Source organism: Syngnathus scovelli, chromosome 12, assembly GCF_024217435.2.
Source record: "Syngnathus scovelli strain Florida chromosome 12, RoL_Ssco_1.2, whole genome shotgun sequence".
NCBI classification, from domain to species: domain Eukaryota; kingdom Metazoa; phylum Chordata; class Actinopteri; order Syngnathiformes; family Syngnathidae; genus Syngnathus; species Syngnathus scovelli.
Window position 1 is genome coordinate 2043841 of NC_090858.1, and position 16958 is coordinate 2060798.

General features: G+C 43.3%; 3 protein-coding genes and 1 long non-coding RNA gene across 7 annotated transcripts in view; 3 read left to right on the forward strand and 1 right to left on the reverse strand.

The window, feature by feature from the left end:
• The window catches only part of LOC125978533 (uncharacterized), a 61128-nt gene that overhangs the window by 43875 nt on the left and 295 nt on the right, over window positions 1-16958 (reverse strand). The window contains exons 2-3 of the long non-coding RNA XR_007485073.2: window positions 16684-16731; window positions 12064-12186 (exon numbers count right to left, since the gene is read on the reverse strand). This is a non-coding gene — a long non-coding RNA (uncharacterized lncRNA). The remainder of the gene's footprint in view (window positions 1-12063; window positions 12187-16683; window positions 16732-16958) is intronic.
• Window positions 3652-11392, forward strand: synpo2la (synaptopodin 2-like a). Of its 2 annotated transcripts, XM_049735911.1 has the most exons (5): window positions 3652-4073; window positions 6295-6446; window positions 6577-6770; window positions 6858-7271; window positions 7740-11392. In XM_049735911.1, exons 1-5 carry the CDS (start codon window positions 3972-3974, stop codon window positions 10286-10288), a joined length of 3411 nt encoding a protein of 1136 aa, XP_049591868.1. In that variant the 5' UTR covers window positions 3652-3971; the 3' UTR covers window positions 10289-11392. The 2 variants fall into 2 exon arrangements, with proteins under 2 accessions (XP_049591868.1, XP_049591867.1); XM_049735910.2 differs by having other exon boundaries at window positions 3653-4073; window positions 6577-7271.
• Window positions 12935-16353, forward strand: myoz1a (myozenin 1a). Its single transcript, XM_049735939.1, has 6 exons — window positions 12935-13166; window positions 14436-14522; window positions 14599-14786; window positions 14855-15140; window positions 15225-15384; window positions 15771-16353. Exons 2-6 carry the CDS (start codon window positions 14438-14440, stop codon window positions 16003-16005), a joined length of 954 nt encoding a protein of 317 aa, XP_049591896.1. The 5' UTR covers window positions 12935-13166; window positions 14436-14437; the 3' UTR covers window positions 16006-16353.
• The window catches only part of hhat (hedgehog acyltransferase), a 34606-nt gene continuing 34327 nt past the window's right edge, over window positions 16680-16958 (forward strand). For 2 of the 3 annotated variants that reach the window (XR_007485065.2, XM_049735919.2), the window contains exon 1: window positions 16758-16906. The gene's annotated coding sequence lies outside the window, so the exon portion shown is untranslated. Of the gene's footprint in view, window positions 16907-16958 lie in introns of all 3 variants that reach the window. The other variant, XM_049735920.2, reaches the window with a different exon arrangement.

Genomic DNA, 16958 nt, shown 5'->3' on the forward strand with positions numbered 1-16958 from the left:
ATGCTTTCCCTTCAAAGTCTCGATTTGTGGCATCCCAATGATATCACGCAGCACGGGCTGTGAGTGGATCATGGTCATGTCAATATCTCGACCGCCTTTGATTCTCGGCCCTAATGGGATTAATCACAGCGTTACGGCGTCGGAGGATGATTGATCGCTTTCATAGTTTCATCGTCACAACGCCATGTTTACCAAACGCGCCTATCCCCCTCTTTTTATTTCCATCTTGCAGACATCTGTCACGTGTTCCCAGCAAGCTCCTTGGCTTGAATAAATGATGACAGGGATGATTTGATGCCTGTGGAGTTCCCAAAAAAAAGCATCCCTGTCCTTATTAGGTGCTTTGGAGTATGTAAATATGAAAACACACTCAGGCTCAAGTTGATTGCAAAAAAGACGTAGTGGAAATTCAGATATAGTTTATATCATTGAAGGACTGGTTGGTTAATTGACTTTTCTGATATTAATGACAGAGATGTGCTCTTTTATTTGAGCAGTTATTTCGAATTCTGAAAAGAAGTAGTTGCTGATGTTGAAGTTTGAAATACTCGGAAAACAAGAGCGAGGTGTTTGTAGACATCTTGGCAAAGCGATAAAGATTACGAAGCAAGCCCAGGGCATTAAAATCATTTCTAAGATACGGCTCTGTTTGTTGCAATAAAAATATGTAATACTATTTTATGCTAATAAGAGGGAAAAAAAAGTAAATTGTTCTGTAATCACTGTCCTGATTAACACGCACACATAAAACGCTCTATTTGGGTCATGCACTGAAAGTCCCACCCTTTCATGTTTGGTGTCCTAGTTGGCCCAATACCGCAGATGTGTTTTGTCTGTGGCTAACCAGGTAAACAAAATGTCATCCGTGTGTTTATGTGCAGGATTACACATCGGCGCTGCCACTTGGACCTGCGCCCGCCGCCTTATTGCCGTGCAAGCGTAACGCTGCAGTCAACCATCACAAAAAAGGCCAAATAAACCCAACGTTGAACAAGTTAACACCCTGCTGCGGTTTTGCTCTGTCTGAGGAATGTCATCCATCTTTTGACTTTGCTCACACACAGGAGACAGTCAACAATGGCTGCCACTAGCTGTTTGGCTAACAGGATGTTAGCGTGTAGAGGCTAACAGGACAAAACGCACTGAAAAGGAGGATATCCCCCTTTGTAGTCCTCTCATCCTCTTTGTTTGCCCCCCTTTTGTTGGCGCCAAATAAACATGCCTTCAGAAGGAAAGAATGCCAAAAACATTTGCCTGTGCATGTGTACATGAGATTGTGTATATCGTGGCGTCTTGAACTACGGGTTTGTTTTGTTCAGTAGCCATGCTTCGAATGGTCAACAATCGGATTTCAAAGTATATTTCGCCATTGAAATGAAAGGAAATGACATTAATCTGTTCTAGCCTCGCACCAAAAACAGTTTAAAGAAAAGTAGCACTCCATCCATACTTCATAAAAGCACACAGAGTTGATAACTAAACAGGAAGCAAAGAATTAATGTACACTTCAATAAAAATTTTAATTCTTTCCAACTAGCTCAGTGAGATGTAGTAATATTAGCCATTATATTACATTTCTGCGAGTATTTTCATAGTACTCTTTATTTATTTATTTTTACTTTGTCTGCATGAGAACTTTGAAAGACTTTGTCGCCACGCTGTGGCCGATTTGTACAGTCAATGCTAAATCATGCAACACTTCCAGGTTATATTATTTATAAAATGCACAAAAAAAAAGCATACTGGTTCAGCTTCATGTGTGAAGCTCAACAGAATAATTTAGACATCTGATTTTGCCTGATTGTGTTTTAGGAAACGCTTTCATGTTATGCAGTTCCTGTGTAATGAGCCTTTGTGGCCACACGGAGACGCTGCTGTACTTTTCAATGTTGGGTAGGAGTAGTTTGATCAGAAGAATGATCGCATCCAAACCGTTGCTCAAATAGAAAACGACTGGGATCTATTATAGCAAACCAAAGAGGAAAAAAATACATTTATTTATGGGTTGCACATGATTAAATATGGTATACCGACTGATTTGAATATAATCAAATAATGCCAGTTTACCATATTTTAACCATGTGTAACGTAGAAAACCAAAATCGACTTAACTACAGTATCGCTACTGACCACAAGGGGGTGTTAATGACACAACAGATGTCGCTCCTGTGTATCCGCATCCTCTCCATTCTTGTGTAACTGCAGCCCTGACACAAATCCGAGTACGTTTTAACCGTCTAAAGTAGACCATGCTTAAACTCGTTAGATCTGACACCATGGTGGGGAAAACGGGGCGGCGTATCCTGCGAGTGTCTGACCCGGAGGGCCGATCTTAGCCGCTATCCTGAGATGCGGGGACAGCTGCAGCGAAGAGCTGCCAAAGAGAGCAGCTATCATTGGTCACCTCCAGTTCATATTAGCCACACTGCTAGATTCCCCAGCCCTATTCGATATAAATAAAAACACTCCAAAGGCCAATCGGTGCCCCAAAGGAAAACTGTACATTTGTGTATTGTACAATTCAAAATGGGCCCCATCTGTATTTCATTCAGTGGTTACATTAGAGACATATTTAAGTCAAGCTATGCTAGCTACTCATCCTCCATTTATCCCAAAAGCTCCACGATGACAACCTTGAATGTCTTCTTTCCCAGAGGAGCTGACTGGATGCCACAACAGGCTCAAAACAATCAACTAAGTGACTCTTCCCATATCGTAAACAGGGGATGTTAGAAGTAACGGTACAAGTGGACTTGACATATTCAAGACAAGGTCAAGTCAAGTCAAGTCAAGTCAAGTCAAGTTTATTTGTATGGCCCTAAATCACAAACAGTCTCAAAGGGCTTCACATAGCCAAAATTGACAATTATTCTCAAAGCATCCCCTGATCATAAGCTCCCAAAAGGGCAAGGAAAAACTCAAAAAAAACCCTACCAGGGGAAAATGAGAAACCTTGAGAAGGGACCACAGATGGAAGGATCCCCCTTTCAGGATCACCAGGTTATCCCGGGCGCGTATGGGCCACGTATGATTCAAAGATTAGTTTCAGGTTAAAGATATAATCACTGCAGAAAAATGCGGAAAGAGTAGGAACTACGTAGTACTGAGTTTTGGAGAAAGAGCATCAAACTGATTTTTGTGGGGGCGTGGCTAAAACAGCACGCAGTGACACACTTCTGCACCTGGCATGAACCCCGCTTCTACAATATAAGAGCGGCGTAGACATCAGTGGTTAAGTTATTCGGCACAACTACCAGTTAAATTCATGATTATTTAGAGGCGCAACCACGCTATTAATAAGACTTTTTTTTAATCGTTCAAATTTAGCAGCATTGCTCCCAATTAGATACTTTTTGTGTGGCTAACTACTCCATTAATTGCCCCACAATGTCCCAAAAAAGTTTCGTAAATCTGCAAAACTTTGCCCACTCTTGATTTAAGCCACATTTGATAGTAATTTAATTCATTTTTTTGTTCCGTTATTTTATTATTTGGGAACACTGAGCACTCTTTCCTCGGTCTGCAAGAGGAGCTGGTGGAGCAGTAGAAGTAGTGGGGAACTATTTTTAGAGGGGCTATCAGCAGCCCAGCGGCATACTGCCGCTCTGAGCGACAGGACAAGTGTTGCGCTCGAGCCGTCCCTCACTCATTTGGGGAAAGGCATTCCTCGGTGTAAGCGGACCTAGCTCCCATCGTATCCTTAGCCAGAGCGGTCGGGGCGGGGTGGACCCCAATGTGTGTGTGTTCAGGTATGAACGTCGTCCTCTGGGCTGGACTTAGAAAAACGTCAGAGCCTGCACAGCGTGGCAGGCAAAGCGTAGGTTGGAGTGTTTGAGGGGGGCCCTTACTGCGCACCATGGGGCCAAGGCATTGAGGGCCCCCACCCAGGCAAGAAAAGAAAAAAATTAAAGACCAGGGGCTTTTCCAGGAAAAAGAAGTTTAAAAAAAAAGGTAAAAAAGAAAGCATCAGAATGGTTGCAGAGGAAGTTTTGATTACTCTGTCCGGTGGAGCGCCGTGGGGCTTCCGTCTGCAGGGTGGTGTGGAACACCACAAACCTCTACAGGTGGCCAAGGTAAGATGGTGTTGGTTTTTAAAAATTGATATTTTAAATTTTATGACTACAATTAAACAGGATTGTTTAAGCGACATAAAATCTTATCCCAAACTCGTTTGGGATCTGAACTATGGCAATATGAGCTCCGTACCACCGCGACACTAATCGACCATTAAACTTCAAATAAAAAATACTATCAATGGAACTCCTGAAAAAGTCGGGGCAATATGACCTTGGTGGAAGATATTTCCCAATGACTTTGTCCACACTTAATGGGTAAGGTTGTGATTTATAATTCAGGTCATCCTCTTAGCAACTGTTAATGTGTTTTCATTGTATGAGGTGAACATGCCATTGGCACTATAATCACTCCGCTCAAGTTCAAGCTGTCCGGTTATTTGAGATTTATACGGAGACATGCACCAAAGCGCAAAAGTCAGGATTAAGATGCCGCATAGTGTGATGATTCCCGGTCCAAGCAAGCATTGCGGTCTTCTGCTTTCTCGAATTTGACATTTTTGGATGTTTATTAGTTTCAATTCTGTATTCATCTATATATCGGACTAAAATGAAATTAAAAGCCTTAAAAGCGTTTGTTTTTAAGCTACATCCGTCACACGAGCTGTATGACATCTATTAAGGCTTTTAGCTCACAAATGATTCAAGTGCTTTTTAGTGTTGACTGAGCAGGTTTCTATTTTTGCTCAAGGAGCGCTGGGCCATGAGGTTAGCAGGGGTGTGTGTTTCAACTCTGTGATTACCAAAAAAAAAAAAACCTGCACTTTGGACTTGCCAATCTTGCTACAGAACTACTACTGATTTGTAGATCAATATCTGTGACACTTGGAGGGAAATTTCAGGATGAACCTTAAATGCACGGTAACCTTTACAGGTGAACTTAGTTTGACCTCCCCTAAACTTTGCACAACTGTTTAGTCACTCTGCACAACTAACAAGAAGCTAGTTAAATGGCAAAATCCCCAACAAGAATGACTTTTTGGAATTTTTGGTGGACTGTACACCCTAAAATAAACCTTTCAGACCCTGGTGCTAACTTCGGTTAACTACGACACTGCAACGGTGTTTCTGTTTACATCGCGGATGACCCCGGGTGGGCGTTAGAAACAGACAGAGCATCAGGGGGACCAGGCAATTATGAGAGGAAAAACAAAGTGGTAAAGATAATCCTTGGAAATGTATTGATCGATTAACGACTCAAACAATACACTTCTACAAGCTACATTTTATCTAGTTGTAAGGTTTACACCGAGTGACAGGGACATCAAATCACCGACGCGGCAAAGGACAGCTGCTCCTGTTCCTAAATTGGTGTGCTCCCTCACCCCTGAGAGCAAGGAAGGCATGGTCCCGTCATTTACGCCAACAGGTGTAAGAGCTCTGACAGTTTGGCGTTTTGGGAGCGCTGTAGACACCGGTGCCTGTGCGTATTTGTGTGTTTATTTATGAGTGAGCGTGTATTTCTGTATCGGTGGCCTGCTCCCGTGTATATGAGGTTGGGCATTGCAAGGGTATCCAGAACGGTTACGCTTTTTGACGCAAGGCACTTTGAAAAAAAAAGATTAGCTAAATGAGGATGTAGGATTGCCTTACGTGTCAACAAGAATAGCTGAGGATAAAACTAATTAAGCTGACTCAGGCGATTCTTTTTTTAAGTCTAATGGTACAGTCGGTTGAGTAGTTACTGTATACGGCAGCCAAAATGTATTTTGGATGCTGATTTAAAAAAGGTCCCTACATCTTATGTCTAGCACATCAGGTTTTTGAGATATTTTTGTTTTTAAGTTTGACCTATAAAATCCATATGACCAAGCATTGTAATTGAAATCGATGAAATCTAAACTTGCTTGAAATTTAAAGGTCTGTTTGTAATGAGGCTCGCTGACATGGTTTGTACTGGACCCCGAGGCACTTTTGGATAGGCACGCTGCCACGATCTTGACAGAGCTCGGGCACAAATAGCAAAGCTTCAAATGTTAAGTGTGTATGAGTGTCGCACTTGAGCGGCAACATGTGGCCTATGTTCACAGCAAGGCAATGCTGTCAGGGAATAAGCCTACCGCAGACACAAGACACAAACATTGCCGTAGTCATTGACATCCACCGACAATCTAGATCAACCAACCCACGTAATTTTAATCATCATCTAGACCTTGAGCACAAGAGGCCCGACTCGGATTGTTATGAGTGACTGCGTTTCTTCCTATCTGTGCCGATGTAGGTGCGCAAACGTAGCAAGGCGTGCAGAGGCGGATTGAAAGAGACGGACGAGTTGGTGTCCATCAATGACCAGCCATGTGATGTGTTATCTCATGCCCAGGCTATGAGCCTGATCGATGCCTCCCCAATGATATTACACATCCGTGTTAAAAGGTGAGCACAAAAGGATTATGTTGGTAATGAACCAAGCAGGTCCCAAGAAGGAAAAAGCAAATCAAAAGTGACTTGAGTGATGTAAATGATGTGGTTCCAATAATTTAAGTCTAAACCTTCCTACTTGCAGAGTACCTGCTGGGTTTCAGTCTGTGGTGCTCATGACCCGTGCGCCTTCCCCTCGTATCGACAAGGAGTACCGTGCTTCCCTGTTGACACGGTCACCCAGTGACCTCCACCACGCGCCTGTCCGTGAGGTCCACCGTAGCCGATCTTCCCTAACTAGCGGCCTCACTTCGCCGCCTGGTAGTGAGGCCTACTATGGTGAGACTGATAGCGACGCAGATGTTGCGGGCTACGAGAGGCAACGACGTCAGAAACGACGCAGCCCTAATTCCAACAAACCAACAGGACGGACATCTCCTGAGGGAGGGGAGACTTCGGAGATGAGCGGCTATGACAGCGCCCCAGATGCACAAGTTTATCTGTCAGAAGGACACGGGGGAGGTGGAAACGGAGGGCTGCCCGGGGTGGCGCGAAGGGAAGTGATTTACCAACCCCCTGCTCCAGGAATGTGGTCTTCCTCCCAAACATCAACTGAGACATCTTCCATCGTCTCGTCAGCAGACGACCAGGGGCCCCGGGATGGAGAGCAGGAGGAAGACTTCATCGAGATTGCTAATGTGCCGCTGGTATCCCCCGAGAGGGCAAAAGAGGCAATGATGCTGAGCTCTCGCAGCCAGCTAGTGCCCATGGTGGGCCCTGTGAATAACCCGGTTGACGAGGAACTTACAACCACCTACATGGAAAAGGCCAAGCAAGCCAGTAAGTAGAGCTGCCTAAAAACATTCTCACAGTTGACCTCGGTTGGAAGGTGAAAAAGCCAGACAAAACCAGCACAACAAAAAACAGGCTCGTGTTGTACCCTGTAAAGGGCACGTCTCAATTCTTCCAGTCACCTACACAGCAACTTTGCAACGTTCCACTGGCTTGCACATACATTAACTAAGTTACAGATTTCTCCTTCAATCCAGCTAATGTGAGAAGCTTAAGGCTTGCCTGGAATTTTTTCCAGAAGTGCTACTGTGGCAGATGAGCTGATTGATGGCTGCTAAGCTCTGCCATTCAGGTCGGGTTTGTATGATGACCTCAGAAAGAATTCAGAGATACCTGACCTCTGCTGCTGCGTATACAGTATTAACACAAACTCTTGCGCTCAGTTTATATTTAGACGGGATTTTTATGCAACCGAAAACAATCGTGATTAACAGCTGTGGGTTTTACATTCTACAGAACTTAACCGAGGAGATACGCCGCAGGACAAGCATGTAAAGGAAGCCAGAAGCAAGTGTAGAACAATCGCATCCCTCCTGACGGACGCTCCTAACCCTCACTCCAAAGGGGTGCTGATGTTCAAGAAAAGGCGGCAGCGCTCTAAGAAGTATACCCTCACGAGCTTTGGCAGTGTGGATGAGGATCAGTCCCTGGACTCACAAGAAGAAGAAGAAGATAGTGTGTTGCATGGCAGTGAGTCAGAATTTGAGGAAGAGGGCTTTTCAGCCGCTCCTGATCCAACCTGGGATAGTGACTACTTGGATATGCTAGAGAAAAGGGCAACTGCGGCTGTAGAGGGCCGAGGGGATGGGGAGGAGGATGCTCCAAGTCCAGGCTTGAATGCCACTACGGGGAAGGGTGCCCAGTTGTTTGAACAGCAGAGGAAAAGAGCTGCTGAGCATGCCAAGAAGGTGGAGGCATCACAGTCTCAGGTGGCCCAGCAGGCTATAAACGAGCAAGCCCAGATGTTTTATCCAGACAGTCAAGGGAATGCAGCCTTACAACAAGATGTCTACCAAGCCCAAGCGACCTTTAACATGTCTAATGGAGATCTATCTCAGGCCACAGGTGGAACCGCTAGAATGGGTCTGCGAGGTGGACCCAGGCCAGCCATTGCCTCTGTGGATATGTTCATCGGCACGGCGCCACCAGTTGAGACATCCGTACCAGAAGCACCTGCCAGTAATGTTCTCAACAGAACTGCACGTCCTTTCACACCTGGCTTCATTACTTTGCGGGCCGCGACTGCTCCAGTAGCATTCAATCCATCTGCCACAAAGATACACCATCGACCTACCTCAGCAGCTGCCGTTCCACCGCAATTTTCCACTGTCCCAGAGCAGGCTATTAATTCTACATCAGTTATGTTACAGCTGTCACCTGGTCCTCAAGTCTCTTCTAAACCTTCTGTAACTCGCACAGCGGAGGCTTCTGTCATCCTAAGCCCTTCGGCCAGTTCCTCTTTTATAGAGACAGCACACACACCTCAACAGATGACTGCTGCTTATCCAGTTCAACATGTAAATGTGCCTCGAATGCCTCCAACTCCACCGCAGCCCACCTTTTCAGCTCCACCACAACCAATGGTTTCAGCTTTACCGCAGTTCAAAGTTTCGGCTCCTATTCCTCCCGTATCTCAAATTCCTGCTCCAATTCAACGAGTTGCACTGAGTCCACCAGTTTTGCCAGGTGCACCTTCATGCCCAACTCAAATTCCCATGACACCTGTAGCACCAGTGTCCATGGTCTCCCACCCAGAAGCGATAGCTCCAACCCCTGTTGCTGGTTTAGGAGGTCGTTCGGGAATTTTACTTGAGGCTCGACGCCGTACTGGAAAACCTAAACCTATGTTCCATGTACCAGAAGTCAAGAAGAATTCACCCAATCCTGAGCTGTTGTCCATGGTGCAGAATTTTGATGAAAGGGCTACGCAACCTAAGCATATCCAACCATTCTCTGAAGATTTTTATGGCTATGCGCAGGAAGGAGGAAGTGAGATGGTCAGCAAAGGGAAGATGCCTCCTCCCCCAGTGGCACCAAAACCTCGGGTTCTGCAGGAGGCCCCGCAGATCATTCAAGCGGGAGGAAAGGGGGCTCAGCTCTTTGCCCGCAGACAGAACCGCATGGGTATGTATGTAGTGGATGCGGCTCCACAGACCCATTACCAACAGGAAGTGTTTCATGGCCCTACACAACCCCTCAACTCCTCCTCCAACCCCTCCATTCCCTCTCAGTGGAAATACTCCTCCAATGTGCGTGCCCCTCCACCCATTGGGTATAATCCACTCCTTGCCCCTTCTATCCCCAAAGGGCCTCAGAAGAACACAGCCAAGACAGCTAGTAAGAGTAAAGGTGGCTCCCAGCGTGAGGGCATCCAAGCTCTGGATTTCATGAGAAGGCAGCCCTACCAGCTCAACTCTGCCATGTTCAGTGGAAGTGCTGCTAACCCTTCTCAGCACAATCAGAGTCAAGGACATTATACTGCAATGGTGGGCAGCTCCTTGGTTTCACCGAAGCAGATACCCATAAAAACAGCTCGTACCTATGAGATCAAGAGATTCTCAACACCAACACCTATGTCTGCTCCCACTCTGGTTCCCAAAGTCCTTGCACCTCGCTCAGCCACCAGCCTCGGAGAGCGTATAAATCACTCTGATATGACCTCTCCACCTCCTGGTCCGGCTTTTTCAACCTCAGATGCCAACTTGGCACAAGCTCCATTCAGAGAGTCAGTTTCATTCTCCTCTCAAATAGGTGGATTGCCCGGCCTTCCAAGATTATCTGCCATGCCGCCTCCGAACCCTGTGCCCAGTGTAGCAACACATTATAGCCCAGTGTCCTACGACACCGGCCTTCAGGCAGCCAAGCAGTTCCAGAGTGCTCCAGAGCTTAGTTTTCTGTCTTCATTGCCCCCGCTCAAGTCCACCCCAATCCAGGCACCCAAACCACGTTTTGTTGCTACCAAGGGGGGTGTTCAGCCTCATGTGTGGCGACCCGGGGCAATATAAACAACTGGAAACTCGCCACTACCGCACTAAATCCAAGTGTGCCGTTCATTCACTCGTCCTTGTAATTGTCTTTGCTGCTAGTGCTGGTTTGCTTGTTTTCCCAAAGAATCAGGCAAACATCACATTAAAAGATTTTCGGTTGCTTGGTGTAAAGGGATCACACCCCACATAAACAAGCAACTCTAAACATTATAATATATTACGCTCAAGCTTCTAGACAGAAACGTTCATCACTTTAATGTTGCTGCTTACATCTTTAGATTAGTTACCATACTAACACACTGTATACTGCAAAGCAAACCTTAGGCTTAATTTCAAATGTATACAATATATTAAATGTAAATTAATATTTGTAAAACCACAATGGTTGTTACTCTTTTGGCACTCCAGTATTAATTCCCCCTCAATCCCAGTAAACAATGTGCACTTACTTCACATTACATTATATTATATTAAGCTTCCTAATAGAACAATGACACAGCTGCTAAATGTGGTCTTGACAGATGTGTTACTCATATATTTTATTTTATTAAATAAATAACAGAGATGAACAAGTGTGTGTTTTATTGATTCTATATGAAGTTGTGCAAGGGAAAGATGATTTATAGTGAGTATTAATAAGAGCGTTTGATGATATGAGAGAGGCTGTGGAGAGGTGGAAATGATCGGTAGGATAATGATAGGACAGACGTGAATGTGGTCAGTGGTCAAAAATACACATGAATGATTTGATCGTATTTTTGTTTGGACGTAAGATTCAAAGTTGTTTAAGTCGTGAACACCCACAGCATGAAGATGTTAACAGAGGATGACGAGAAAGGATCAGAATAGAGGTTGTCAAGATGACAAAAAGTCAAGGCACTGACGTGTTTTTTTTTTGTTTTTTTTTTACTGCAATAAGAAGAAAAAAAAAGATGAGATTAGAGGTTCTAATTTGTTTTCTACTGTACGGATGATCTCAAGGGTGCAAAATCACATTTGTGGATATTATGGTGTAACGTATGACAATTACAAATGTGTCAGCATATTGACGATGTGTGAAGATGTTTATATTTACAATAAAATGAGACATTTTTAGATGAATAAAATGACATCTGAAACGCACCACTTGTCTGACGTGTCTGGTTTTATACTGCCCCCAATTGTTCATTATAGAGATAGCCCAATGATTTTTTTTCAGGGTCAATACCAACGCCAATTACAAAAAGGACTTGACTTGCAATTTGCAACATGTTCAAGTTTTTTTTTTTTTTGTTTGTTTTATCTTAAGCAATACATCTTTATTTTCAAATTCTAAAAAAAGGTAAGGAAAAAAAAAAGAGTTCCTTGGATAAGCAGCATGTTTTAGAAAGTGAAATGAAAATGTCAACATATAAATAACTCCATAAAGGTTTTAACAGAAAATAGTTCCCAACGTTCCATTTCACTTTAACTTAAAAAGGTAACAAAAAGTGCAGTGGGCTCTCAGGTTTAGCATAATCTAGTATTAGAATGTTAAGTGAAATTAAATGAATAAATCCTTAAGGGTTTGTTCTTCTCAAATTTTCTTTTTTGTGAAAAATAGAATATCAGTGATTTTGAATTTTTTTTCCCCTTTTATAGGGGGATGCTGAGATAAATGTTTGTTTATTTTTTTTGTTACTTTGTGGCACTGTAGTATGGGAGTGTGTAGTGTGAGGCACATACAGATGGATATTTTAATGTTTTGCCAAAACAAGATAAATATCACACAATTTACTTTATCTTAAATGTCCTACCTCTTGTCTCTTACATACCTTTAATTCGTAGAAAATTATTGGTTTCCAAATGTCAAGTGCTCATCTTCACTTGTGGCTCATCACCTCTGGTGCCACAGATGAGGAGTGTGCTTGTCTTTTTAGCATTTCTCCTTTACAAGTCTAAAAAAATGATTGAAAAAGTCAAAATTAAATAAGAATAGGTAAAGTGAGCAATGCAGAACAGCAATAAATATCAACATGCCCACAACTCAAACATTTCAAGCATTTGTCTGAAAATAAGAATCTAATAATAGGCATGTTAACCACTAGAGGGCACTGCCACCATACAATATAAGTATCTCAGTCTTGCGCTCACGTCAAATAAAAATAATTGAAAAAATAATACGAATGATTGCTTGTGTCTTAAAATATTTTATGTCCACTCGCATCTCAAGGAACCACAATCTTTAATAAAATAAATACATGTTCATGGAATTCATAAATTATTCATTTATTAAATTAAAAAATTGAGATGAATGCAGTACTCGATAATATAAAAAAAAATTAAAGAACAGGCAATAGTTTGCACACCGCTAATATATAGTCCTGTAAAGGTATAGCGAGACTGCAAGCCGTGGAGTCACTTCAACAAACACCTGCTTAACCTCACACCTTCACCGTAAGCATATGTGCATTTACACTCGCCTTGACTTTCCTCTCACACTGCGTGCAACCTAAACACACACTTGTGGTCCCTTGGGGTTATCTTGTAACTGATGTGGCTTCCCCGCGTTCCTGCTGCTAAATATAAGCTCTGCAACCATCTGGGAGAATCATTTTGTTCCCTTAATATCCCCCATCAGCACTTTAAGCTGGCTAAAGTACTGACCCCCCCCCAAATCCCACCCGCCCCTCCATGCCTTAGCAGCTCCTACATCCCTATTCATACTCCTCAAAATCCACCTCCGCCACACCGCGGCCACCCACCCGTAGCCCCCCAGCCTGGAAAAAGACTACCTGCCATTTGAGTGTAGGGTGGGTGTCGTGCTGACCCCCGAACTGGGATTCAAGTAGTCGTACGCTTTTGGGGGATCTGTCAACTCCGGATTTTGGGTCTCTTACTTGTCTACCTGCCGCAGGATTATAAAAAAAAAATACAGGTGAGTTTTCGCGACATGACAGCTTTGATTAAAATTTACAAAAGTACTAGAGATAAACAAATGCAACATGTTTTAAATGATTCTTTCTGGAGGGGCCTTTCTAGAGGAGCACGGAAATTTTAACAATGATTCCTTTTCTGCAATGCTGCAAATGTTTGAATGAAAATCCTTTTAAAATGATTTTAAAATGATTAATTTGATGCCACTTGGACTATCTGCTTGCATCTTCAAATGACCAAAGGAATGGACCCGTGTGCTGCCCCTCCCACTCCTGGCGCTGCATGCATGTAATATGCCGTCACCAAACCCAGAAAAAGGGGGTGTTAAACCTGAGAGCCCGCTCCTAAACATCTTGAGGATTTCAAAACTGCGCCTGAGAATTTCTTTAACCAACGCTACACTGATTAAATTTGTGTTCCATAAGAGATTGAAAATAAGGATTACATTGCAGGTGTGTTTTTGTGCATTGATGGATTGTATCAGACCCGTTGATGGTCAAATGACGCATTTACTCTTCTCTCTGTCTTGGCTAAGGATGGAAATATTAAAAATAGCCCTGTGGGTTGTGTTACAGTCACTCAATGTGATGTTTTTCCTTTTAACAAGAGAAGGGTGCTTAACATGTTTGTGAACTGCATGTGCTTATAATATGGCCGTCTTGCAAGAAAGAAAAAAAAATACAATAAAAGATCATTTCAATTAGGAATATACAATTTCACACTCATGCAAAACTAGGTCTACAAGTGCAAAATAAATATTTGGATCATTACAGCCATAGCTGTATAACAAACAGAAGTTAGAAAAGAAACAGCAATACACAAAATTATTCCTTCAAGAACCTAAGCAGTGATTTTATTGCCTTAAAAGTGTATTTTAAACAACTTTAAGCCACTGTAACCTCAACATTAACACTTAAATATAGTGGATTAAAAAATACAACTTAATTAAATGCAACTGTTTTGTACCTTAAGCTTAAATACAACTATCAAATGTACTGTTAATCTATTCGGTCATTATAAGGAGTCCTTCAAAATGTTGCCCCGATGGATCCCAAATTTAAACGATACTATCGATGGCCATGCTCAATAATAAACAAACTTAAGCGTTCATGATTGCATGTAGCAAGACACCTTAACACCATAAAACGCAAAACTCTACAATACGAGTCGGCGGGGTCGGAGCCAGAGGATGATTCGAACATTAAGCGATTCATTGCTTCCGCTTCTGACCTATCTAATAAATATTCTTCTCTATTCTCTCTCCCAACAGCCATGCCTGCAAGAACGCCAACCCCAATAAGCAAGAGGAAAAAGCCTACAAAAGTCGTCATTGACATCGCAAATATCTCTCAAGATGGTAAGTGATCGTTTGGAGTATCATCAACCAAACTTGACAAAGTCGAATTGGTGATTTAATGCCATGAATGATCTAGACTACGAGCCGGTGATAAAGATATCCGAGTTTGATTTGGGAAGAAAGATTGGAACGCCAAAAGACATCATGCTGGAAGAGTTGGCACTGCTCAAGAACAAAGGCTCCAAGATGTTCAAGATGAGGCAGCAGCGGGTGGACAAGTTCATCTACGAGAACAACCCCGACATGTTCATTGGCGACTCCCAGGTAGCCTACAGCAAAATAGTGCAACGCGGGCGGGCTTCATCAGCAAATAACATTTGTCTTCCCTTTAGGACGAGTTGCCAAAGTATGACCCAACAACGGGCGCTCCGATAGGCAGCAATACGATACATCTGGGAGGGTATCTCCTCAGCAAGGATGCGAGTCGACTGCATTATGGAGGGATGGTGTTTGGGGGAGGGGTCCCCATTCCTCCACCAAAACCTGGAAGCAAGGGCGGAGAAGCTGGAGGAGCAGGGGGAGTCGGTGGAGGAGTCGGAGGAAGTGCGGCGGGACAAGGCGCAGGTCAGCATGGGAAAGATGGACATGGAGGATCGGGTGATGGCTCCACACAGAAAGGTTGGTATGAAGGATTGTCGAAATCACAGAGTAAATGATCCTAACAGTGCCTCATTGTCCAGTCGATGACTTCCCTGTTGGTAGGTAGCGGAAAAGACGACCCATCTAAGATGCATGCGAAGACTTACATGTCACCATGGGAAAAGGCCATGAAGGGCGACGAAGGTTTGCTCGCCACCCTGAAAGGATCCATGCCCGGTCCTATTCATCATATTGAACTGCGCAAGTATAAATGCTTCAACAGGTATTCATCAAAGTATATTTAAAAAAAAAACATTTGGCAGTTGTGACGTTTGGCGAAAGTGCCACCCCAATAATTTACTGGTATATTTAATATGCTGTAAAAAATTGGGGTTTGCTACTTTAAGGAGTACCTCAGGTTTCTATCCTTGGACCCCACCTGTTTTTATTTTTTACATGATTGATCCTACGTGATTTCTTTTGTTTTTTAACTTTAGCTTTTTTCACAGCGCTTTCAAAAAATGTAGATATTTATACAAGAACCCATATTTGACGCAAGCTAGCATATTTTCACACAGCTGGCATCCAGCAATCAGACAGATGCTAAAATGGTAGAATTAGAGGAAGATGTTGACAGCAAAAAAAATGACCATCGTCTCACATTACCAGGACTGCCATGCCCTACGGTGGATTTGAAAAGGCCCTGCAGTTTATGAAATTCCAAATGCCTGACACCGAGAAGACCAAAGTGGTAGCTGAGCCCACGGTGGTGTACGGATCCGAGATCAACCTGCGACCTTGCTTCAATCGCACACCCATCGGCTGGGTGTGCAGCGGTGAGCCCAACAGCATCCACATGGAGCTGGATGGCGTGCCCTACGAAGGCGAGACCGAGGAGCTCTGAAGAAGCTGTTGTTGACACCCTCTGAGAGCGCGCGCACACTTACGCCTAACAATTACATGCTGGCATGCACCCTCACGCTAGATGAGCTTACACCTGTTGCTTGATATGATGCCCCACATGTGGTATTATCGATGCCCGCTAAGGCCAAACAACAAAATGTACATGGTTTCGAGAGAAAAAACAATGGCGATGTGTTTGACAACATTTAAAGGGTCTGCATGCCAACGGTTGGTACAACTCTTGTAAAAACCGAGCACCTCTTTGTGTTTAAGTTCCTATGACCTCATCATCAGCTTGGCAAAGTGAAGTTGCAGTTGTTGATCTGAAATAAACCCATTTTTAAAAGTGCAGCCCTTCTCTTCATTCTAGAACTCTTCAGGAGGTGAAAAGAGCTCACAAAGAACAAGTATCGTGTAAATATAGAACCCAAATGGCTTATAACCGCTCCACCAACCGTGTTGTTTTCTTTTTAGCAGCATCCCTAAAAGAATAAATATTTTTGGTTACACAACTCATGGTACACAATTGGCTGTTGTGTAAATTACATTTTAGCCATTGAGTTCTGACTAAGAAATAAATCTATAAATTAAGTTATCGACCTTCAGTTGCTACATACTCAAGTTACTAGTGTATTATTTAGTCTATATCGCAAAAACAAAAATTAAAACAAGTACTCACAGTACACGTTCAAGCGATGAGTCATCCCAGCCTGAAGGGGGCGGCCATCTTGACGAAGAGCAAGCATGAAGCACAATAGAAGGAGAGAAGAAGGCGGAAGTAAGTCTGTGTTATTTGAACCACTTTAATGAGCTCTAACTTTGAATTTCAACCAAATATTCGCTCTCGGATAGCGTGGACTGACGTAAGAACAACAAAATGGACCGCAACTCGGCATTTTTAGGTAACACACCAAACGTGACACTAATTTAGCCACCGCAGAGATGGTCCAGTTA

Bases quoted from the DNA above. Each gene is read 5' to 3' on its own strand.
- myoz1a (XM_049735939.1), top strand. From the start codon at position 14,438: ATGCCTGCAAGAACGCCAACCCCAATAAGCAAGAGGAAAAAGCCTACA. The intron at 14,523-14,598 runs GTAAGTGATCGT...TGAATGATCTAG, and splicing joins CGCAAATATCTCTCAAGATG to ACTACGAGCCGGTGATAAAG. The intron at 15,385-15,770 runs GTATTCATCAAA...TCACATTACCAG, and splicing joins AAGTATAAATGCTTCAACAG to GACTGCCATGCCCTACGGTG.
- synpo2la (XM_049735910.2), top strand. From the start codon at position 3,972: ATGGTTGCAGAGGAAGTTTTGATTACTCTGTCCGGTGGAGCGCCGTGG. The intron at 6,447-6,576 runs GTGAGCACAAAA...TCCTACTTGCAG, and splicing joins TTACACATCCGTGTTAAAAG to AGTACCTGCTGGGTTTCAGT. The intron at 7,272-7,739 runs GTAAGTAGAGCT...TACATTCTACAG, and splicing joins GGAAAAGGCCAAGCAAGCCA to AACTTAACCGAGGAGATACG.